Genomic DNA, 25,256 nt, shown 5'->3' with positions numbered 1-25,256 from the left:
GGTGTATTACTTATTTATATGCAGTCCACTTTCAACAAAAAAAAGATTACACACTCGCCCTCACGTCCAATTCCATAAGTCATCCAAAAATAAGTCACTTAGCAATAGTATTAGGAGAATGCTGTATGTCTTTACCTAAGCGAGGGTTAAGAAATGCACACACAAACCTCAAGTAAGAGAAGACCTTGTTATATTTGTACAGAAATCTACAATAAAATAAAATACATTTTAAAATACAATTTTCAAACTCAAGTGTCAAAGGCAAAGCTATTCAGTTCTTTGGCCATTCAATTCAATTTAGTTTTTGCATTGAAATATGACTACTGTACATAATTACCAAGATATCAAAAGATGACTAAATATTTAAATATTATACTAAGAACTTTCAATGTCGTCAATTCTTGTGTTGTCGATTGAGTTTGTGAAGAAAGAATAAAAAGAATAGTGACTGCAACAGAGATAATTTAGAAATTATTGCAAACATATTTTTAAAATTCATAAATTCATAGTCTTGACTCTTTGCAACTATTAGATTTTAAATAATCAGTCATGCTGCAGGAAACCTGTTTGTCTAAAATACATGTTTAAAAAACATCAAGTATTTGATGTTGTTATTTAATAACCATCATCTCTGACACATTTACACATTGGGCAGCTGCACATCACATACAACCTGATAGAAACCATCCTCTGTGTTTGTGTGGCCGTTCACACAAAGATAGAGTTTATTTACTTCAAGCTTGCCGAAATTCACGTCTTTGGCCAGTTTTACAGCCCCTATCCCTTCAAATATCTTGTCTGTCATGGGCCTCCTCACTTTGGCCAGGGTGAGATGGTACGAAGGGCATCGGGAATGGCGGTGAAGCCAGCCCTTCTCCTGGAAGGCTTCTTGGAGTGGGGAATTCAGGCTCTGGACATCTGACAGGGGTTGTGGGGTCACATGGAGAACAGTCCCATTAAAGTGCCTTAGTTTTAGGGGGAAAGACACAGATATAGGGGGTTTGTGGGAGTTTCTGACTGTGGTATGCAGGAGCTCAGCAGCAGCGCTGACTTCCTCTGGGCTATTGAGAACAAGCAGAGAGAGAGTGATGTGTAAAGTTTCCGGGGTCACCCATAGCGGCTCTGACTGAGGGAGGTGGGAGAGAACCTTCCTCTGAACGCGCTGGAAGGCCAGGAGAGCAGCGGGAGAGTCCACGCGGAAGCAGATGAAGTGAGTGGGTCTGCGTGGCGGTGGACGTCTCGGCTGTGGTTGTGGCTGAATGAATGATACCGGCTCTGGTTCTGGACCACTCACTCCATCCCAGCTCTCCTTCCATTCTTCCACTATTTTAGCCGGTTCTTCTTTCTGAGTGATGGATAGCTCCTCTGCCAAATGATTCAAACGGAGATCTTCAGTAGCCGCCATCTTTTTGTTTTCTGGTGCAGATTCTTGTTGCAATGGTAAGGTGTCATCACTGGTTCCATCCTCTGCATTTTTGGTTAATGAGTGATCTATGGCATCTTCCAGCTCTTGTTTATTGTTTGTTGTTGTAATTGTAGTTACAACGTCATCCTGTTCTTCAGAAAAGTCAGTTTCTTGCTCTAGGTCATTTGAAACATCTGTGCTGTTGGTGGTCTCTTCCTGTTGTCCAATATCAGGTGTGTCTGAGAATTGAATAATTCCAATATATTACGATTAAGTGGAATGATCCCATTTCTTTGTCCTATACTTATTAAAAATCACATGGTTTTAATATCTGTATTAAAATTCATTTGGATATATATATATAAAAAATGTAATTATTGAAAAAAAAAAACTTATTATTACTTATTATTATTATTTTATTATTATTATTGTGTCACTGCTTATTAATATTTGAAAAACATTTGTCTGCAATGTTTTATTAATAATATAAGTATTGTAATTGAATGTGTCCCAGGACAGTCTATTGCAGCCATGATTCCACTCATAAAAAGTCATGTGGTGTTATTAAAAAAAACACATGGTCCAACTAACAGTCATTACATTGAAACCTTTCTTGAAAATGGTATTGAAGTTATTCATAACCATAAGAAACTGACAAGAATACAAAAGACATCTCTAAGAACTTGGCACACATGTTTTAAACTGGATTTTTTAAACTGGACATTATTTTTATTGTGGACATTCTTATATGGCATTGACCCAGTAACCAACTGCTGGACAATACAGAACAAAATACTGGTGGATATGGATTTATGTCGTTCTATTGCACATGCGCGACTTTAACTGCTACTTCGTGACATTTTACTGTAACCGTCTACTACAGGATAGCTGATTTGCCGTAGTCATTAATACGTGACAGATTAGATCATTAAATGTTATATTTTATGGTTATGTGGCATTTTAATTGTATCTGTATATCATTTAATTCCAAAATCAATCCTTCTGTTGCTGTTTTTATGACTTTTTTGTACTTTGTCAAATAATTAATGATCCGTTACGCCATCTTCTTTATTGTTGCTTAGTGATTTGTGTGTTATTTGGCTACGACAGTTAACAGTTTACTTCCGTTCGCCGTTGCCATGCCCTCAGCAGCTGTTGCTTAAAGTCCCTACTGTCGCTCACCTTGCTGCTGATCCTCACCGCCAAAAGGGGGCAAAATAGTCTGCCCAGTGGAGCCGAACACCCTGTCAGTGCGACTGTCTCTATCCCACAACCGCTGGCCTTTGTAGGTGAAGTACTGGATCCTATGACGAGGGAGAGCTAACTCCTCAGAGAAGTCACAGTCACACACCTAAAGAGGAACAAATGAGTGTTAAAGCTGGGTGTGACCATACATGTCACATGATAGTGAACCACATTAGTACTGATGTAACACACCTGAGTGTCCCATGAGAAGTCAGAGAATGGGCGTTCCAGCACCCCAAGGAAGCGATCCAGGTGACCAACTACAAAATCAGCTGGGTCCACTGAGGCGTCCCATATAATTCTGGAGATGACATCATCAGCTGTACGCATGCGTGGCTTCTTCTTACACCCTGAGACAGAAAGGCATCTATTTGTAATCATGAAGAGTGAATTTGGAAATTAAAGTGTGTCTGCACTTGATCACTAAATCTATCATCACACCTTCCCTCTCAGTTTTTATATGCTGCTTTTCAGCATTCATATTTTTTCCATTTATTCGGCTCTTGCTCTGCTTTTCTGTGATGGTTGTATCATCTTCCTCTGAGTGTGTGCTTTGAGGGACGTCAAGCATGCTGTGAAGTCAGGAAAGAGCAATGCATTATTTATCCACTAAGCTTCAATGAGTATGCCCAACATCTATCACATTGTACATCTTTTATGGCAGCTACAAGATGACAACTGCTGTACACCAACTGCTGTCTAAATGAAAATATACAGATAAGTCAAGTCAGCTTCATTTATATAGTGCTTTTAACAGTATATAATAAATAAAGCTAATGATAAAGATAATAAAGCATGTCTACCATAAGGCTAGTTCTCTACTTGCATCTCTACCATCCAGAGTGATTGACAGACCTGTGAGACAGTCGACATCTGTCTCCGAAATGACATCTGCCCAAGAGGAAGTGCTGGCAAATGTTTTGGCTAGTTTCTTGTTTCATCTCATCTGGTATGAAGGGAAATGGAAGAAAAGGTTCAGTAAAATCATCCACACAGCAAAGTGAAAATACAGCAGTATGATATGAATACATTCATGCACCAACTGATAACACAAGATAAGGTTAATCTATAACTATATGGACAATAGAAGACAGGATGTAGTGGTTTGTGAAGATGGTTGTAAACAGGCAATTTTACAAGGGACAGAATAAACGTATAAGGGCAAATGTTGGTTTCAGTGCAGCATGTTTGAACTCGTGAGTTATATCAACTCCACCCACCACCTACACTTTTACTTTTACACACCCCTTGTGGCAAAATAAACAGACACACTACAGTTCGAAAGTTGGGTATCAGTACGAATTTTTATTTTAGTTTTTTAAAGAAAGAAATTTTTATTTTAAGGATAAATTAAAATGATCAAAAGTGACAGTAAAAACTTTTACAATCAAATAAATGCTGGTCCTTTTGAACTTTCTTGTCATCAACAATATCCTGGAATTTTTTGTTATCACAGTTTCCACAAAAAATATTAAGCAGCACAACTGTTTTCAACACTGATAATAATAAGAAATGTTTCCTGAGCAGCAAATAAACATATTAGAACGATTTCTGAAGGACTGGAGTAATGATGCTGAAAATTCAGTTTGCCGTCACAGGAATTATTATGAATAATTTTAAATTGTAATAATATTTCACAAAATTACAATTTTTGATCAAATATATGCAGCCTTTGTGAACGCAAGAGATTTCTTTCAAAAACAATGATCTTAAAAAACCCAAACTTTTGAACGGTATTCTCTGTACAACATTTACCTGAAAGGTTGGTACAGACTACAAACTAAAACTCCCCGTGTACCAAAAGATGACAATTTGGGTGCCTCAACAGAAACACAGCACAATTGTCCCCTTTGAAAGCTTTTGAACCAGGAGGTTTTAACTGAAAATAGCACAATAATGGTGTGTCCCTGTAAGTGCTCTTAAGACTTGTGGTGTAGAAGCAGACATTTCTTTGTGAAAATTATATTCTCTACTCTCCACTTACAGTAAGCCTACAGCAATTTTGTTCAAAACAAACCTATACTTTGCGAGAAATTATGAATAAATTAAAAAGGATTTTCACTGCCATCTTCAGGCCATTTGCATTGTAGTACCTCTCCAGTATTTGTCATAGGCGGTGACCTAAAAGTTTTATTAACAAAGTAGATAAATTTGTCATTTTCAGCTCATTTTGAAGAAATACATTTTTAAACTAGTAAAAATTACAACAAATGAAATAGTTTACTAGCACTACAAACCATAAAATGCTAAATATAACCTTTAGAATTACATGTTTGTATATTTTATCAACTTAATTTCCCGATGAAATGTAACTCTGTGAAGTGTAAATAAATGTAACTTATATCTTACCTATGAGGATTTGTCTGTCAGAATGCTCTGTGATGTTTTCCTGAGTTCTCTCTTCCTCAAACTCCATATTTGACAGCTTCAACAGAGCTTCATTTAAAAAAGTATGTTACATTAACAGTCATTTAGAAAGCAACCTAACGCCAATCATTTTGCTATATTGTACTGTAGTCGGTAAAACAAAAACAAAACACATATTATGTATAAAATCTTTTTGGCATAATAAAGAACATGAACTATCTTACCTCAAGTCACAAAGAGTAAGAGGTTCGAAGTCGACTGGTAAGTGTTAATGTTGACCTGTACATGATGACATCATCTGGTAATGACTCACATTCTTGCGCGAATGATTTAACCAAATATTTTACACGCCAAAACAATGTTCGTTGTCTGAACATACTGTTTTTATTGTTGGTTGTAACATTCACTGTACATTTTATAATGTAGTTCCTTATTATTTTCAAGTCTACTTACTATGCTGCTAGGGCAATGTCCACAAACACCACTTCCGGTTTTAGGTCTTGGGTATTGTAGTTCTCGCCAAAAGCATTACTAATGGGATGCCCGACTCATTTCCGCGAATCGATTCTTTTGTTCATACAAACCTGATTCAAACACATAATAAATAATACCTGTACTCAATTTTATTAATAATAAATGTATTGTTATTTAATGTGTCCTAGGTCAGTCTATTGCAGCCATGATTCCACTCATTAAAAAAAAAAACATTAAATGCAATTTGCATTTACAATGAACAATTCTAATTTACATATCTCGCCTGAACTTTTTTTTGTTTTTTGTTTTACATATGTTGGAGTTGTTAGAGGGATGGTTCACCCAAAAATGAAAATTCTGTCATCATTTATTCACCTTCAAGTTGTTCTTAAACTTTATGGATTTCTTTCTTCTGCTATTTTGAAGAATGTTTGTTGCCAAAAAGTTGTTGTGAGGCATCATTGACTTCCATAGTATGAAAAAAACAAAACACCACAACTGTTACTAACCTACTTCAAAATATTTATGTTCAGCAAATCGAAGAATCTTTCACATGTTTAGAACAACTTGATGAGAGTAAATTATGACAGAATTTTCATTTTTGGGTGTCCAAAAATATTAAATAAGAACTATCCATATAATTCATTAGCGATTCATTCAGAACGGTTTTGTAAACCGATTCAACTGAATCGGATAAAAGATCCGATTCCTCAGAAGATTCTTTCATTGACCAGGGATCTCAAAAGGCATTCTGCGGATTACGGAAGAGCCCATCATTATTTATATCACTCGAAATAACAAACATATACATGGCGCCAGCATGTAGCTACAACAGAAAACCGTATTCGTGGATTATTTGGCCTGTACCGATGATCATTGAGAGACAAGAGCAGCTGTGTGAGTCACGCACACGTTGTTGTGATCTTAGCGCGTGACTTCCCCATCACATGACGCATAAGACTGTAAAAGGATGGACCTAACACTGTAAACACGATTAAACTAATTATTACGATCGCATTCAGTGACAATTTAGTCAACTGTACATCGGCGAGGATAGTTTGTCATTTATGTTGACTTGTAACAAATTACATTGTAAGTAACATTGATAGACATGCAAAACCTGTAGAGAGTTGCTATTGTCAATGCTCCATTCCAATGTTTTGCTCTTGATAGTTGACTGGCAGTACCAGTCGGTGCAAAAGCTGTACCCAGCTGATAAAGGTAAGGATATTGTTTTGTTGTTTTTTCTATATATATATAATTTTTGCTTGCGTTTAGATTTAGTCATGGTACCACATGTGAATCGAGTAAAAAAATATATATGTCACCACACTTGACACTTCCCCAGTTGATCACAACACATAACACTTTTCACATGAACATTTCAAATTTCCTGAAATGTTATGTTTAAAAATGCAAATAAGGCATTATTTAATTAAAAATGCCGTCATTTGTACAGAAATCTGACCATTGGCTCTTGTTTCATTTTGTTGACATACGTTTTACAGAGAGGATTTTAGAAATCTTTTCATCACTCATCATACTTTTAAAAATCACCATACTTTTAGTAATAAAATGTAATATTATATAAATATCGAATGTATATATGAAACCCCTCTGTGAAAAACTTAAACAGAATATATATGAATAAAACAGGAAACTTGTAAGTGTTACTGAAGTGGAGATTTCTGGCTCAGTGCATAAGAAAAAAAAAAAACTCATTTTGAGAAAACAGCCTTTAAATTTTTTTATTGAAATCTACAAATAGAGAAAATGTAGTAACACTTGGATGTTTTCCACTAGTCTGGAAGAAGATGTGTAATGGAAGCAAAATCTCAAAATGTATAATGGTTTTGCTTTTGCCTGTACAGTTGATAAGAGTTATGTTTACTGCAAGAGTCATTGGCATCACTGTTAGGTCCACTGTTAACCTTATGCATTAAATGTCTGTTGTGGTTTATAAACATCTAAAACTAAACCTCATTCTATCAAAATCAAAATGTAAAAAAATTATATATATATTGATAATATTGCATATTCTCATATAACCTTTCAATTTTCTCCAGATGAACGCTTTAGTTGCCCTCTGCCACTTCTGTGAACTCCATGGCCCTCGGACGCTATTCTGTACAGAGGCCGTCCACCCTCCATCCCCATCTCCTGGTTCAGCCATTCCTGGTGACAGGGACCGAGAGGGGGACAGAGAGGGTGAAGGTCTCACCATGAGAGCCAACAGCTCTGCCACACAAAGAGCAGACATGTGTGAAGTGAGAAAGTATTCTTGTCACAGCCCAAATAAATTCAAAAATGTCCTTCTCTCTAATATTGTATAATATCTGTCTTTCTCTCACCAGGGCTGTCGCTCCCTACCTGCATCTCACCCAGGCTTTGTGAGTGTGGACAGTGAGACAGGAATCCGCTATCTGAGCCATCAACATCCACGCCAGCCACAGCTCTTCAGTGTAGTGCGACAGGCATGTGTACGCAGCCTCAGCTGTGAGGTATGTATACGCTTGTTTGCATCAATGAATAAACAAAAATACATATGATACTTTTTACATCATCTGCTTTTCCAGGTTTGTCCTGGTCGAGAGGGGCCCATCTTCTTTGGAGACGAACAGCATGGATTTGTTTTTTCTCATACGTTTTTCATCAAAGACAGCCTGGCACGGGGCTTCCAGCGCTGGTACAGCATTGTCGTGGTAGCTATGGACAGGATCTACCTCATCAACTCCTGGCCATTCCTGTTGCGCCACCTGCGGCTAACCATTCAGAGCCTACAGAACACAGCACTCAAGGTCCTGGACTGCAGACCCACTTTAGTACCGTGATTGACGGAGTGCCTCTTGGGAGTGATGAGTTGATTGCAGTGTTGAAAATACAATATTTTGCTCTGTTTGTTACCCTGCAGGTGTTTGACAGTGAGCAGTGTGTGTGTCCTCAGAGGGCTGTACGTATGAACAGTGCCTTTTCTCCAGCAGTGTTCCCCCACCAGCGCAGCGGCAATGCTGCCCGCTCACTCACATCTCTAACCCAACACCAAAACCTGTGGGCTAGTCTGCACTCCTCATTCAGCTGGTGCGTAAAACTCTATTCTGAATATTTTTGACTTTATAACTCATATTATGACTTTATATCTCCCATTAAGACTTTATATCTCACAATGTTTAGATCTCGTAATTGCACCTTTTTCTCATAATTGCCACCTTATGTCTCACAATTTTAACTTTCTATTTCAAAATAGTGACTTAATTTCACATAATTGTGACTTATCTCACAATTGTCGCATTTTATCTCACAATTCTGACTTGATATCTCACTATTGCAACTTTGTCTCACAGTAGTAACTACATCTCTCAATTACAACTTTATTTTTCATAATTGTGATTCACAATTGTTTCATAATTGTGACTTTATATCACAATTTCAACGTTATTTCTCACAAATGTAACTTTATATTTTACAATTACAACTTTATTACTCATAATTGCACATTTGTCTCACAATTGTGTCAATTTCTCACAGTTGTAAATATATTTCACAATTACAAATTTATTTCTCATAATTGAGACTCACAATTGTGACTTTTTCTCATAATTATGACTTTTTAGCTCACTATTCTAACTTTATTTCTCATAATTACAACTTTATTTCTTATAATTGTGACTTTATAACACAAATTGCTACTGTATATCTCACAATGTGACATTATTTGTTATTTTACACTTTATTTCACAGCACTGTTTGAGGCATCATTCATGTACCTGGGACAAACATTTAGCGTTTGGTCAGATCCCTAACCCTAAATGTGTATGAGCAATAGTAATAGTGATGCTTTCCTTGGCAAACACACATTTTAAACACAATAAGCCTATCTATTTTGTATTTTTAAATCATAATAATTCCTCTTACTTTGTTAATTATCTGTACTGTAGGTTGCTGAAAGCTTGTGGCAGTCGGTTGACTGAGAAGCTTTTAGAAGGAGCACCAACAGAAGACACACTCGTTCTTATTGAAAGACAAACTGGTAAAATGAATACACAGAGTAAAATAATTATTTAAAAAGCATTAAAGGAATAAAGATTGAAATTTAGTTTTGTTAAAAATGTGATAAAATTGTTTCTATACACTTTGTAAACTTAAAAAAAAAGGGATACTATTGATTCCGTAGGAATATTTTAATTAGCGTGTCTGCTAACAAATTGATTTTTAAAACAAATTGATTTGTGAACTGTTAACTGGGTGTCTGGCCCAGATTTTCCATTTCCAACATTCTGCTCCTGAGAGTGACAAACAAACAGCTCTCAAGAGATTGTTTTTCTCAAAGAACTTTTTGCTCATCTTTTATAGTCAGAATGATAGCAATGACTCTGCATAACCTAAGGTTATACTGTAGACTTCAGCATTAAAAAATGTTCACCGTAGTGTACAATTCTCTCACAGAGCAAGAGGAAGAGATGAGTGGCTGGGATGGCGCCGAAGGGGGCGGATCTAACTCACAGGCCAGCCAATCAGAGAGTGTACAGGCTAACGACTTTCAATTTGATGATGGAAGACAAGAGGACCTTATTGGGCCGAAGTTCAAATCATTGAGACATTTAAGACAGGCAAATAAATGTTTACTCTGTTACCAACATCGATTTGAAAAATATATATAAATATTAAATTTGACTATGCTATTTTGGATTAATTGGCAGGTCCTGGGTACCACAGATTTCAGACAACTGACATGGCACGTTCTCATGGGAAACCAAGTCATATGGAGAGGTGCAGACCCTGGTCTTATCCAGTCAGCTTTTAATGTGCTGAAGGTCAGCTAAATACCTTTTTCCATCACAATAATCAAGTGATTCCAGGTCTACACCATAAAGCACATCTGTGTTATATCTATACACTTCCAGTCAAAAGTTTGGACACCCTTGACTGAAGACTTTCTTATGATCTTTAAAAGCGTATCCTGAATTCAGTTTTCTGACCATTTCACAGGCTTTGCTTCCAGTTGGCTGTGTCCGAGCAGTTCCGTACAGTCCTCACTATGAGGAAGCATATCGATGCAACTTCCTTGGCCTTAGCCCAGATGTACCAATCCCAGCCCATGTCAGCTCTTCAGGTACTGTACTGTAAAACAATCTGCTGTTTCTTTTCTGTTTCACTGCAAACCCTCTTTTGTATATTTTTGCTTGACACAGCCAGTTCGTTTAACTTTTGTATGTCTACACCACATTAAAAGACACTTAAGATCCAAGCCCTGAGGGATTTGAGCCCCATTAACCTATTGTATTCTGATTCCATCTTTGCAGTGCTGCCGTAGCTAAGATTCCTTTGGGTCAAACGTACACAAACAGTAACACTATGCATAAGTGACACTGAGAAATGGCAGCAGTGCTCTCGTAATCTTTATCCATCAATTCGGGGGATCATATTGTTTTTATAACATGATTGTATTTTGTTTTTAATTAAGACAAACACACATGGATGTTATAGAGGCCTCAAACAAAGTGTTTTGGTGTTTTCTTTGTCGGAATGTGATTTACATCATATTTCTCAACTTCTGTGTGACTGTTTTCTTACTAAACATAGTGAAATTGTTTCATAACTCTGTGTCAGGTTCATCTCAAAGTTCAACACTCATTAAGAATCCTAATGGTGTAACCCCTTTCCCTCTTTCTCTCTCTCTCTCTCAATCTGTCTTCCAGAGTTTTCTGTGCTGGTGGATGTACTTAACGTTGAGCGCGGTTGTGTAAATCCTGTTTCGGATGAGGACATTCTCTCACTTTACCAGTTCAACATTAGCAGTGCCAACGCACAACCAACGGATAAAGGTAAACGCATGGGCACATGTAGGATTGCCACAGTCTTTAAAGATGTATACCCCTATTCAAACAGACACACTATTTATTGGATTTCCTTTTATAATGTGGCTTCCTCATGGTTTTTCTTTCTCTTAGGTCCAACTCTGTTGAATAAGATCGAAGTGGCACTTTCTAATGAGAATCTGTCAGTGGAGGTGGTCTCTCTCTGCCTCCTCTGTCTGAAAGAGGAGTGGATGAAGTAAATTAACACTTTTCTTTAGATATATACAAACCACTATTTAATTCAAATAAATCCCTTTAGAAGCAGATGACAGTCTTTATTCCATACAAATATCCCCCTTTAGAAGCAGATGACAGTCTTTATTCCATACAAATATCCACTCATTTATCCAAAATGCTTGCTCAAGAGTTGCTTTTCACTTTGATTTATATAATTTTGTCTAATTTATTACATTTGTATATAAACAGTACACACATATATATATATATACCGTTCAAAAGTTTGTATCAGTAAGATTTCTCTTATGCTCATCAAGGCTGAGTTTATCTTATCAAAAATACAGCAAAACAGTAATATTGTGAAATATTTTTACAATAACTGTTTTCTATATTAATATATTTTAAAATGTCATTTATTTCTGTGAATTTTCAGCATCTTTACTCCAGTCTTCATTGTCACATGATCCTTCAGAAATCATTCTAATATGCCAATTTGCTGCTCAAGAAACATTAATTATTAATATCAAGTTTGAAAACAGTTATGCTGCTTAATATTTTTGAGGAAAGCAAGATATTTTATCAAAATTCTTAGAGGAATAGAAATAAAAACATGTTTTTTTTTTAAATAGACATTTTGTAACATTGTAAATGTCTTTACTGCCACTTTTGATTAATTTAATGCTTCCTTGCTGAAAAAAAGTTACAAAACTGTTACAACTGTTGAAGTACTGTTACAGTATTTATATACGGCACTTTCCACAATTGTCTACAAAATAGGGCCTGCAATTTTGCCAATGATTTAGGACCACTGTTACATAATACTTTTTTGGTAATTAAAATGAATGAATAATTAAAAATAGCTTTTACTACAATGAATGAACGGTTACCAAAATATACTGCATTTGTGGAATGTGCCATTTATATTTATTTGAGACAATTTAGAAAAGTCATCTAGTAAAAAATAAAAATAATATTTTGCCTGTTCTCCTTTTTCCTGTAAACCCCCCCCCCCCCCCCTCTCTCTTATTCACTTACTCGCTTCTTTCCAATTTCCTCTTTGTCCTGTTTTCGTCTTGTCTGTTTATTGTTCCCTTGCTAACCTTCTGTGCTTCCTCTCACCATGTGCTCTTCTTTTTCTCTCTGTTCCAGCAAAGTAAAAGTGTTGTTTAAGTTCTCCAAGGTGGATGGCAGAGGTAAAGAGGACACTCAAAAGGTTTTAACCCTGCTGGGGGCCACGGGGCCCGGGGAAGAGGACAATGTGCGTCTTCTTAAGTTTTGGATGACAGGACTCAGCAAGCTCTACAAGAGCCATCTGATGACTGCAGTCAGAGGTGGAGAAAGAACTCTGAGCCAGTGAGAGAGAGAAAGGGGACAATAGACTCATTGCTAGAGTTAGATGAAAAGAATGTGTGGGTGTGTGTGTTTGTGTGTCAATTACGGGAAAAAGGGGCCAAGCCTGAGAATGTGTTTTTCTGCATGGTACAGAGAGAAAGTAAAAGCTATCATAGTGATTGAAACCTAAAAAAAAATTACTTACGGCATGTGCATTTAAATGGAATGTTTTTTTTTTTACCGTCATGACTAGACATGTCCATTTTCTGTCTTTTTCACTGTCTAATATAGCACATGGTCCACTGACTTCATGGGAGAGTATCAGTTGACATAATGCTTTTTTATGTCCATTATAATTCACGTCATCATCATATATCTCTGTTCATCTGACATGTCTGAGAGAAAATGTCTGTTTTTATCAGCAATTTTATTTATCCTTATTTGTTAACTTATTTCAAATAAATGGATTTTAAACTCACACATGCTAAATAAAGACTGTATGCTGCTTGTAAATCTTGTAAAGTGCTACTTACTTTTTTATTATTAAGGAATGTAATGAATTAGTGCAATGGGATTATTCCAGCTACTGACCGCAATCGTGATCATCTTGTGGTGAAGAATTTGCACATATCTTTTGGAACACAAAAGAAGATATTTTGATAAAGCTCTCAATGATTTTTCTCCCCATGCAAAAAAAAGAAAAGAAAGGTCCAGTGTTGTTTTGGACTCCACTGACTTCCATTGTATGGACAAAAATAGTTATTGACATTATCATTAATAACATTATTAAACATGTGTTTAAAATATCTTCTTTGGAAGAACATGATAGCATTAGTAAATCATTACATAATTTTTGGGTGAACTGGCCCTTTAATTGCTGAAAGTTTCTGAAATATTTAGCAATCACCCTAAACCCATTCAAGGTTTTACAACTTGTTTCAAAGTGCTACAATACCTCACGTTATGTAATAAACACTTCTAACGTACCGTACCCCCAACATGAGCACCTCTTACATAAGGACATGCTAGTGTTTCACAATTGCATGAGCATAACTGAAAGGTTATTTCCTACTATATTAATGTAGCTACACAGTGCAGAGCAGAAGTGATATATCACTATACACACACACACACACACTGTATATATATATATAAATATATACATATTTAGGTATCTTGATGTGCAAAATCATTTTAGATTAAAAAATGTGTAACAAATCTATCGATGCAGGTTAAATAAAAAATCAATTCAGTTAAATGTGGTGTGTAGGTGTGAATGTGACTGAGGAGGATTGCAAGATACTCTTTCCTGTCTGCACAGGTTGATTGATGGAAAAGTAGGAATTGCTGGATCATTGCCACAATATCTATTACGCACATAGATAGGCCTAATCATGAATTTATTTATTCCAGATGGTACAAGCCAAGCTTAACTTTGCATAAAACTTTCTCATTTTTATTTTTTATTTACTCGTTACATTGTAACAATACTATACTTACTATTAAAAAATCCCAATACAGAAAATGTTTTTTCACTCATTAATCATGCACTATGAACATCTCTTTCTTTGATGCAATCTTTCATGTAACTGTATTTGAACTAAATGCACCACACACTGACTGCTTTGTCTATAAAGACGGCATAGCTGAATCTTCTCATTTTATAGGCATCACATTCCTGACAATGACTAATCTAGAACAGTATGAATTACATAAACATGATACAATTCAACATCCTTTTTTTTATGTGAAAGCTTATGTGTTAGTCATCATTTCACTTGATGAATTGTGCGATTGAGAAAGCAACAGACATGGACAGGCCTACTTGAATGGGGAGGAGGGAAATTAAAAACAGACTGCCAGAGTGCATGACTATGACTAAGCCCGGGAAAGGCTGTGCATTCAGTACTGATAAAGAGAAGAGAAGAGAAGAGGGGGAGTGCATGCTGTTTAATGAGGTAAAGGGGTGGGGAGCTTTAAAGAGAGCGGGGAGAGAGATTGAACCACCAGGACTTTCACTTTCAGTGAGCAAACAGCCTCCACATGGTTTGCTCCAGTAGCCTACAACAACAGATCAAATGTCCTGCTCACTAGCTTGCCACCTGGAAATAAAAGCCTCAAACCCTAGGAATTTATAAAGGAAGAAGGAAAGTGAGCAGAGTAAAAGAAACAGGAAACTAAAATCTCACAGGAAACAGAGGAATATCTTGCTCTCTATCCGAATTTTTCCCCCAGAAGACTTGGGAGTTGACTGACTGACTGGGATTGAGCCAGAGAGGGACAGAACGCAGTGCAGCTGTCAATGAGGGATCGAGGAGAAAGTGGAGCAGTAAGAGGAAGAGGAGTTGGTTAGTAGTCACTAAAAGAAGAGGCAGCTGGGAAACCCACTGAGACTGAGATTCTCCCTTAACTTTACTGCAACAATCTGTCGCGCAAAAGGACTCGGTTAAGAAGAACATGGGGAATATGGGCCGCATTGGCCGGTAGAAGCATGTCACCAACAGGTAACGTGATACGCGCGCAGCGCTGACGAAAGTCCATCAATTGATGCGCGTATTAAAATTATTGTATTATCAGACAGTGTGTATGGTGTTCGCTACACTAAAATGCGTAGTTGTTTTGAAAAATCTTTCGGCTTTTAATGCTCTGAACCTTTGTTTGCCTTTGCCTTTCAGTGCTGTTACTTCTATCAATATTGACTGTTCAAGGAAGTGGGTGCAATGATTTTATGAAGACGACGATCAGAAATCTGCAGGACACTATAAACATTGAAAGAATGAACGGATTCGTGAGTTTCGCCCTTTAAAAAACTGCATAGGCTATTGTTTACTAGAAAGTTCGCAGTCTCGTTTATCTTTCCTGTGTGATTTTGCACTGACCTTATTGTTGTTCTGCGGTTTTGGTAACGTGTGAGAAGCCCATGCAACCTAAAGCAAAGATCAAAGGATGTATAATGAGATTTTAAATGTGTTGCAGCCACAAGTGTTTCCGAAGAACTACGTCGTGTCTCACTATTTCAACGACAGCGCGCTGTGCAATGAGCCGGTAAGAATGACAGTTCTGTACGGGTCAGTGACGTGACGCTCAATTTTGATACATTATATGCAGTTCAGTTACAGACAATAATTTAAATAAACCTAATGAACATGTTTTAGTGTTAATTTTTTTTAAATATAGGCCTATATATACATACATAGGCTATATATATATATTTTATATATTTATATATATATATATATATAATACATAGGCTATATATTTTATATAGGCTACATAAAAAACACAATAATAATAATTCAATAAATAAATAATTGAAAAAAATAAACAAAAGAATGGCATAAGTAGTATGGCATTATCTTTTATTATAGTTTCTTTAAAAATAGGAGTGAAGTACTATTGTTTAAAATATGTTAATATTTAATTTTTTTATAAAAACACTTTTTGCTCAGGTCAGACTGAGTAATATTATATTCGTGACTCAAACATTATAAAAGTAGACCCTACTTTGAAACATGTTTGACAATAATGATTCAATTGTGTACACTCTTGTAAATTGCACAGAAACTGTTTACGTATTCTATACTTGAATTTTACAACATTACATTTTAAGTCATTTTGAGTCAATCAAAATGTTCTGTTGGATATGGTATATTTTCCATAATGAAAGCAACAGGAATAGATAACACATTTCTAAGAACTTGTCACATGTTTTTAAAACTAAAATTTCTCCTGATTTATCATCTCAGTCATCTTTATTTGTCATTAACCCATTTATGTTAACTATGATAGTCCTTATTATTTGATACAGAGAACCTATTTAGCTCAAAATGACTTATTATTATTAAGTGTGTGTGTGTGTGTGTGTGTGTGTGTGTGTGTGTGTGTGTGTGTGTGTGTGTGTGTGTGTGTGTGTGTGTGTGTGTGTGTGTGTGTGTGTGTGTGTGTGTGTGTTCAGTGCTGTGTGATCAGTGCTGCTGTGTTCCTGTCAAATTCCTGGAGTCAGCTCTTCCAGCACCTCAGTAGAGTTCACCTCAAGTACAAGTTCATCAGTGAGCTGATTTACAGGCTGGACAGCTTAGCAAAAGAGGTATATCATCATACAGTTATTTCTTTCTTATACACACTTTGATCAAACCATACTTCTTGCTACTACATTGTTTCATCAGATGTTGTATCAGTAAGTGTTTCATTCTTTATTGTAGGCTTGACAGATTGAACATCTGCATTTCTGTCATCTGAAGTGTTTTTTTCCCCCCGTATCTATTTGTTAACAGAAATTCCCGGATCGTCCAGATCTTTCTGATTTCCCATCTGTTCAGTCATCGCCTGAAGGACTTCTCTCCTTCACCTCATCCTTCTTCACACGATGGCTCGATTTGAATTGTGCTTTCGGAGAGCATAACTGCATCTTCCCCTCACCAAGTGAAGAGGATCAAGAAAATCCAAAGGAGAGAGAGAATGTGGAGAATGGTGAACCGGTGGATGAGCAACAGTATGTGATAGAAGGAGAGACGGGTAAAAGACAGCTCGACCTGGGTCCGACCAACAGCTGTACTAAGACACGTTGCACAGGTTTCACTCACTGGAGCTTATCTTTTCTATGGATAATATCAAGTCTGATCTTATTTTAAATATGCCACAAAACTTGGCCAGAAGAAGGCTTCACTTTGAAAGGACTGCTACCGTGTTGCCTTGATTTTAGTCAGTTATGGATGCTAATTTTGTTTTACACTGATAAGCTTGGCATTTGCATGAGATTTCTAAGAAATGCTCTCTGGATAAAGTGGCTGGATGCAGTTATGGATCAGTTCTGTTGGAGAAAAGGGATATTTTGGAAACCGACACATGGCTATGAGGTTCTCTTTTATGTATGTGAATTATGTTTTTTTTTCTTCTGCATCATGTCTTTGCACTGATTGTTTCTCTTATCCAGTGTTTCTATCATCTTATACAGTGAATTGTGTGTCATCCATGATAATTCAGGTAAAACCTGTTGACTGAATGTTTTAACATTGAATGTAGTGAAAAAGTAAAGAATAGATGAAGCCAGAAAGCCCCGCTTATCGCTCACTATTCAAGAGTGAACAACTACACTCATGTAATAATTAAAGCCATATTAAATACAACTGTAGCATATTGGAACCACAGCACCTGCTACTTTCTGAAAAAGAAAAGACATTTACAAAAGGGTTACACAAGTCATGTTTACAAGTATTATTGTCTTGCATAGAGAAGGTTACTACTACAAGCAATGTTTTACTCAAATAAATTTAACATTTTTGGTGTACATGTAATGTCTGTTTTTACATGTAGATTTTTATACATGAATAAAATCTTCTTAAGATTAATTCAGTGTTTGCCTGACCTGAACTTTATTGCAATTGTTTTTGAAAGAGACTATACTCTTTTGTTTGTCAGACTCCGAGTGTTTGAATGAGGACTCTCAGCTGGAAGGAGGGACTTGCAGATGATGGCACAAACAACAAGACACCACAGAGACCTATTGTTCACACAATTTTGCTGTCCAACACAATAGCCTATAGAGCTGACACATTTCGAAGCCAGTCAACACAATAAATTACATTTTAGTTGTTGAAATTAAACAAGGTTGTTCATAATGTTGGATTTTGCCCCGTTACATTTCAGCATTTGTTTGGATTAGCACAATATTTATCCAAACCACATGCATGCAAACTAGCACTAATCCTTCTGGAGGGTAAAAAAAAAATGCGTACCAGCGTAAACTGGTTTGCTGGTCTTTTGATCCACTTAGGTGGATTTTGGATGGATTTAGATGGGTTTTGGGCACTTTTCAGTTGGACTTTATGAAAGAGAATGCTGGCCATTTTAAGATTATGATGGCCAGGTTGGAATACTTAGACCAATTTAAAATAAGGTCCCTTTAGTTAACATTATCAGTAGGGTAACTAACATTAGTAGGCTAACAATACATTTTAGTTTGTAGGCTGTTCTTTGTTAGTTCATGTTAGACCATTAGCCTAAATAATATTAACAGATACGACTTTTGAGTTAGATAATGTAGCTATTATAAATGCTGAAACTGACATAATTCTTCTTTCATTTTAACCAATGTCAACTACTGGACTGGAATGGAACGGATTAGGATGGCAGATTTCAATGCCCAGATTTATAGAAGATGACTTAAATGTTAGAGATATAAGAATAAGAAGGATTTCTGGAAAACACTCTGTCTGGGACAACAATTCCCGCTAGCCCGGGGACTTGGGTGCTTTCCAACTCTGTACAGGGCTTGGAGTGCGCTTTAAACCACGTGACGCGAAGCGGAAACAGTCCGTTCTCTCAAAATGTCCGCGGCCGATGAAGACACGTTGCCTCAGGAGGATGATGAGTTTGAGGACATGGAGGCGAGTGGAAGCGGCGAGGAGGAGGATGTGGAGGGAGGTGGACAGAACGGGGACGTAGAGGAAAAAGTTTATGTCCCCGGTCTGGAGGCGCTCCAGCCGGGAGAAGAGCTCGAGATGGACCGCTCCGCTTACCGCATGTATCACGAGTGCCAGACCGGTCAGTTTGTTTGCTTAACATGTCCGATCAAACATAAGCATGAGTGATTTATTCATATATGTAGTTTGCTCTATGCAACATATTGCATACATCTACTAACAAAATAAAGTATATGGCAATAACATGTTTTTTGGACCTGTATTAGTTCTGTCAAAAGGATGACCACCATGGTGTTTGTATTATAGTCAGTTTGTATGATACCCTGAAACTGCCACAGTTTTTTGTTTGCATCTGTGCTGAGAGATGTCTGGGTATGTGATCCAAGTGTATTTCACATATGTATCATCATTGAAAATGCCAGGTAATTATGTGCAGTGTAATTGTCCTGAACATATTGTCACAATATCCTAATGGCAATGTAGGCTTAAGTTTTCTCAAAATAATAATAGTTTTTGTTATTATAATTATTATATTTTGAATTGAGGCATTATTTTAGGACAATTTACAAACTCTCATTACACTAATGCATCCTGACATTTTTCTTGTCTTGCGATGTCGTAATACAATATTACAAAACAAATTTTGCACAAAACTACGCTAAACAATTATTTTTATTATAAAAGTTAGTCAAACAAATTGTATTGTCATAAATGGTCATTTGTATAATTTTTGTCACATTATAGTGAGAATGGGATTTGGGGGAAATGTGCTTAAAAATTAAGATGTTCTTCATCCAAACAGTTTATTCTTTGAGCACATTTTTTTTCTTTTTTTTTCTAAATTAGTAAAATACTAATTTTAGTGAAAAGGAGTTCTTGACAGGTTTTGTGAGAATGTTTTGTAGCCTTATTAACGTGAATTAAAATAGAAGAACTATTACGTTAATAACCAGATGTATCTTCTAAAACCATACTTGCTCTCTTCTTAAATACATATGTAATCAGTGAACTTCTCTTTCCCCTGCAGGTGCCCCATGTCTGAGTTTTGACGTGGTGCGTGATGGTGAAGGAGAGGGGAGGGAGCAGTTTCCTCTCTCTATGGTGCTTTGTGCTGGAACACAGGCGGACACTGCGCTCAGCAACAGGTAAACTGGCAAACAATACTGGCAGAGCTTGTTACTTTTTGTTATCTTCAGCAAACATCTAATACTACCTTTATTATGTTTGGCTTCGTTCTTACAAAGACCTAAAGAAAATTAAATGTTCTCAATCTCTATCCAGGCTTATTGTCATGCGCATGCACAATCTTCATGAAACTGACAAAGAAAAAGATGAAAATGAAAGCAGTGATGGAGAAAGTGATGAAGATGAGGAAGACGAGGATAAGAAACCACAGTTGGAACTGGCCATGATGCCACATTACGGTGGGATCAATAGAGTCAGAGTAAGTCTGGTTGCTTTTATATTTAATCGACTTTTTTTTTTTTAAACACCGCAAAAAAAGAAATGTCCCTTTTTCAGTGTGCTTTGTTTTACAGATAATTATGTAAAATCTAAATAAGATTTACAGATCTTTAGATCAGGGTTTAGAGAATGTTTTTCATGCTTGTTCAATGACCCATAAACAGTTATTGCATAATGCACCTGTGGAACAGTCCTCAAGACACTAACAGTTTACAGGTGGTAGATAATTAAAGTCACAGTTACAATAACTTGGGACATTAAAGAGACCTTTCTTAGTACTGACTCTGTAAAACACCAGAAGAAAGAAAACATGAGGACTGCAGAGGTGAACAGTGATATACCCTTCCTTTTGTTACGGGACTAATTTGCACAGTTTCACAGACAATGCTTAAGCCTAGTCCCAGACTAATATGTGCGTTTGAGCTGTTTTAACTGAAAGCAACTAAAATAAAAAAAAGATACACAACACCAGTAGCCTAATGTTTTTTTTTTTCTAAGGCATGTGTATAAAAGCTTTTTAAACATCTTGAATTAACTAATCCTATCTTAATCTAAGCCCTGTCTGTGAAACCAGGCCTACAGTTAATTTCTGTTTGTCCAAAGCCTGTCACATTTGTTCAGTTTGTCTCAGTTGTTCAATCTTTTTATGTTCATACAAATATTTACACATAAATAATTTGCTGTGAAAAAAAAAATCAGTTTTTTGGCAGAGTAGATATTAGAAATGTAATCCAGCCTAAGCAGTTTAATTTTCTCACTCATCTAAAGTTATTATCATCTCAATACTTGAATAGGTCACCCAACGCGGGGAACAGGCACTGGCTGCTGTCTGGTCAGAGAAAGGCCAGGTGGAGATTTTTGACCTCCGACCTCAACTTGAGGCAGTACATAGTTCATCAGTGATGTCGGCCTTTATCAAGCAACAGAAGGAAGCCACGCCCCTTTTCAGTTTTACTGGTCACATGTCAGAAGGATTTGCCATTGATTGGTCACCCAAGGTACCAGGTGGGTAATACGAGGTGTGTTCGACTTGAAGCAGTGCAGCGCGGACCAATTGGTGTATGACATCAATGTACCAATAGATCGATTAGAGAGCAGACGGCTCCATATGCTTTTTAATCCCTTGCGCGGTACTTTGATGTTATACACTGATCTGTCTGCGCAGCGCCGCTTCAAGTTGAACACAACTATGGATTGTGACTTTATACACTGTGTTCCAAGTTATTATGCAAGGGACTTATCAGTAGGATTTCAGTACAATACACGTTCAGATTTTAGTTTTTCAAAGAAAGTGCTTGTTTTAGTTTCTCATATCTTTTTAGATAACTGGTATCAATCTCAGACAGGTTTTTTTAAGTAGTTGTTAAATGGAAACCCTACTTAAAGAGGTTGTTCCACATTATTAAGCAGGTCTCAGTGCATGCGGTATGGGGAGGAAGAAAGATGTTTCTGAAGATGCGAAAGGCATGAAACAACTAATATTGTGTGAAGACTGAATGGAGATTATCAAACTATCAAAAAATGTGTGAGAAATTTAGAGCACAGAAGTAATCGGTCAGATAAAGGCTTATTAAGGAAAGTTTCTGTCAAACAAATTATTTGTAGGCTATAAAAAGCCACTGTTGAGCAGCAAACATGTGTTTGCAGGCTGGCAGTTGTGCATAAAGTTAGAAATAAATGAAGACTAATTTTTAAATAGTTTTATTCACTGAAGAATTTCATACTAGCACTACAATTGATGGTCTGCCCTTTTAATACAATACATTTGTTTAACAGAAACTTTCCTTGAGCCTTTTTCTGACCGAGCTCTTAAAACACACGACAATAATAGTTCCACAATATCTGTTCATTTTCCACAAAATGTGAGTTTACATGCCTTTTTCAAGACCCTTTTCAACATCTTCCATGGTTTTCATCTTCAGAAAGATCTTTCTTCCCGCCCATATTGCATAACTGTAACTCGCTTAATAATGTGAAACAACCTCTTTAAGAAGGTTTTCCATTTACCTAAGAAGACCTGGCAAACTACTTAACAAACCTGTCTGAGATTGATACCAGTTATCTAAAAAAATGTGAGAAATAAAACAAACACTTTCTTTGTATAACTAAATGTTTATTGTACTGAAATCCCACTGATATCTCACTTGCTTAATACTTTGGAACACAGTGTATATGACAGACAGAACAGGGTCTTATCTCTATATAAATAGATGTCTAGCGACTAAAGGAACTACTAAGATTCAAATAATGTAATGTTTTCCTACCTTAGGACGCCTGGTAAGCGGCGACTGCAAGAAGAACATTCATGTCTGGGAGCCACAGGAGGGTGGGACTTGGAAGATTGACCAACGGCCTTTCAGCTCACACAGCAAGTCTGTTGAGGACCTACAGTGGTCACCTACTGAAGCCACGGTGTGTCACTACAGAGTGAGATGGTTTTAATGGATATTGATTAATGGATGTAATGTCTAAATGAGTTTCTCTCCCACCCCCAGGTTTTTGCATCGTGCTCAGTGGATCAGTCCATTCGCATTTGGGACTTAAGGGCACCACCTAATTCTATGCTTTCAGCCAATGAGGCTCATTCTTCAGATGTCAATGTTATCAGCTGGAACCGGACTGAACCTTTTATTTTGTCTGGAGGAGATGATGGCCTCCTGAAAGTCTGGGATTTAAGGCAGTTCCAGGTAAGAGGAAACAAATACTACTGTTTTATTATCCAACTAAAGGAAAATAGCAAAGTGAAACAGGTCAGTCTGGTATCACGTGAAGAGACTAACGCAATTGAGGCCATATAAACCCATAGCAGAACTGTTTGCCTGGTATATTAAGTTATAGACAACTGTGAAAAATGCGGTAAAGTTGGAATATTTTCATATATAGCTATTAATTGTTCGTGGTCTGTAGGATTTCTGAACAAAACAAAACCTCTTATGCCCACCACTAAGGCTGCATTTAAAGTAATATTGTAAAATATTATTTCAATAAAAAAATTCTTTTTTATATATATTGTGAAATGTGATTTATTATAGCTGTATTTTTTTAGCAGTCATTACTTCAGTCTTCAGTGTCTCAAGGTCCTTTAGTGCACAAGAAAAAAATATTTTTATTATTAAAACGGTGTTGCTTAATGTTTTAGTGGAAAACATGATACATTCTTTTCCAGGATACATTTTCTTCCTGGCTGAATATTAAAGTACAAAAGAACAGTATTTATTTAAAATAGAAACCGTTTATTACATTAGAAAAATATTTGTCACTTTTTATCCATTTAATTGGTTCTTGGTAAAAAAAAAAACAATTTTATCTTACTGACCAACCACAGAGTTTTGACTGGTAGTGTGTAGATATGTTTTATTTTTTTACTGTACGTTTTTTTTTTTTTTTTCAGTCTGGACATCCAGTGGCCAGTTTTAAGCAGCACAGTGCACCTGTGACGTCGGTCCAGTGGAGCCCTGTTGACTCTAGTGTGTTTGCCGCCTCTGGAGCTGATGACGTCATCAGCCAATGGGATCTGTCGGTGGAATCATGTGACGTGGGAGGACAGGAAGAGGGCTTAAAACAGCTACCACCACAGCTACTGTTCCTTCACCAGGGCCAGAAAGAAGTGAAGGAGGTCCACTGGCACCCACAGATTCCTGGAGTTCTCATTTCCACAGCGCTGTCAGGATTCAACATCTTCAGAACTATTTCTGTTTAAGTGTGAGTGTGTGTGTGTGTGTGTGTATGTGAGAGAGAAAGAGAGAAACAGATTGGACAGATTGTTTCAGGCAGAAACAGTGTGCATGTGTGTCATTTTTAATGTACATATACATAGATGGATGAATGGAACATGCATGACTAGTATGCATTTCTGTCATTTTCCCACCCTTTTCTTGTAGGTGTGGAACCAATCTTTCAACTTCTTGAGACAGAAATGATGTAATTGTATGTGACATTACTAATTTGTTAAAACTCCGCTCTGAATCATCAAGTCTATTGGTTGTCTGTTAACTTCATTTGTTTATTTTACAACCAGCATATTTTCCAAAGACACTTTTCCTTTGGTGTCTGTTCAGTAAAAAAAAAAAAAAAGTTTTGAATTGTTTTCTCAGGCAAATTAATGGACATAACAGGAAGATGTTTTAGTCTTTTGGTCTGAAGGCAGACTGCAGGTTTTATTAAGGTTCATTTTCAAAAACCATAGTAGCCTTCTCACATATTATAATAAACAGGAAAATGTATTGTTAGTCCTTATTTCTTCATTAAAAAAACGAGAAAACTCCTCAATTCCTTGTTTTGCACAAAACAATTTTAAAGAGTACTGAAGGAAATTTAATTAGCCTAACTAGATAAAATCATGTTATATGCAAATGTTGAATCAAAAAATACAATTCATGTTTTTATTCAGCCAATGAGTGCTCTGAAAACTGATATCTAATGAATTCAGTGATTCTTGATGGAAAGAGGAAATGGTTTTAATATAAAATGATGCCCTCCAGTGTAAGTATAAAGAAATATCTTGTTTACAGTTTT

General features: G+C 36.5%; 4 protein-coding genes across 9 annotated transcripts; 3 read left to right on the top strand and 1 right to left on the bottom strand.

The window, feature by feature from the left end:
• Position 1: 1 nt before the first annotated feature.
• On the bottom strand, positions 2-5,601 carry leng9 (leukocyte receptor cluster (LRC) member 9). Of its 3 annotated transcripts, XM_079624681.1 has the most exons (8): positions 5,471-5,601; positions 5,242-5,296; positions 5,000-5,086; positions 3,506-3,596; positions 3,092-3,222; positions 2,843-3,000; positions 2,588-2,756; positions 2-1,644 (listed from the first exon to the last, which is right to left on the bottom strand). In XM_079624681.1, exons 3-8 carry the CDS (start codon positions 5,064-5,066, stop codon positions 641-643), a joined length of 1,620 nt encoding a protein of 539 aa, XP_079480807.1. In that variant the 5' UTR covers positions 5,067-5,086; positions 5,242-5,296; positions 5,471-5,601; the 3' UTR covers positions 2-640. The 3 variants fall into 3 exon arrangements, with proteins under 3 accessions (XP_079480807.1, XP_079480806.1, XP_079480808.1); XM_079624680.1 differs by having other exon boundaries at positions 5,242-5,506; XM_079624682.1 differs by having other exon boundaries at positions 174-1,644; positions 3,454-3,596; positions 5,242-5,526.
• A 543-nt stretch (positions 5,602-6,144) lies between these two features.
• On the top strand, positions 6,145-13,348 carry flcn (folliculin). 4 transcript variants are annotated; one of them, XM_079624677.1, is made up of 13 exons: positions 6,208-6,583; positions 6,665-6,712; positions 7,558-7,758; positions 7,846-7,992; positions 8,068-8,289; positions 8,403-8,569; positions 9,427-9,518; positions 9,935-10,098; positions 10,189-10,302; positions 10,478-10,601; positions 11,188-11,313; positions 11,440-11,542; positions 12,673-13,348. In XM_079624677.1, the coding sequence occupies exons 3-13, from the start codon at positions 7,558-7,560 to the stop codon at positions 12,878-12,880; spliced, it is 1,668 nt and encodes a 555-aa protein (XP_079480803.1). In that variant the 5' UTR covers positions 6,208-6,583; positions 6,665-6,712; the 3' UTR covers positions 12,881-13,348. The 4 variants fall into 4 exon arrangements, with proteins under 4 accessions (XP_079480802.1, XP_079480803.1, XP_079480805.1 ...); XM_079624679.1 differs by having other exon boundaries at positions 6,216-6,388; XM_079624678.1 differs by having other exon boundaries at positions 6,216-6,475.
• A 1,305-nt stretch (positions 13,349-14,653) lies between these two features.
• Positions 14,654-18,209, top strand: LOC307006031 (uncharacterized protein). The gene is made up of 5 exons (XM_079626622.1): positions 14,654-15,359; positions 15,531-15,643; positions 15,832-15,900; positions 16,811-16,942; positions 17,130-18,209. The coding sequence occupies exons 1-5, from the start codon at positions 15,347-15,349 to the stop codon at positions 17,484-17,486; spliced, it is 684 nt and encodes a 227-aa protein (XP_079482748.1). The 5' UTR covers positions 14,654-15,346; the 3' UTR covers positions 17,487-18,209.
• A 722-nt stretch (positions 18,210-18,931) lies between these two features.
• grwd1 (glutamate-rich WD repeat containing 1) lies at positions 18,932-24,964 on the top strand. Its single transcript, XM_079625719.1, has 7 exons — positions 18,932-19,398; positions 20,305-20,422; positions 20,559-20,721; positions 21,536-21,746; positions 23,011-23,153; positions 23,237-23,428; positions 24,133-24,964. The coding sequence occupies exons 1-7, from the start codon at positions 19,182-19,184 to the stop codon at positions 24,439-24,441; spliced, it is 1,353 nt and encodes a 450-aa protein (XP_079481845.1). The 5' UTR covers positions 18,932-19,181; the 3' UTR covers positions 24,442-24,964.
• Positions 24,965-25,256: the final 292 nt, after the last annotated feature.

Source organism: Phoxinus phoxinus (assembly GCF_949152265.1).
Source record: "Phoxinus phoxinus genome assembly, chromosome: 10".
NCBI classification, from domain to species: Eukaryota; Metazoa; Chordata; class Actinopteri; order Cypriniformes; family Leuciscidae; genus Phoxinus; species Phoxinus phoxinus.
This window is presented reverse-complemented; position numbering and strand designations above follow the sequence as displayed.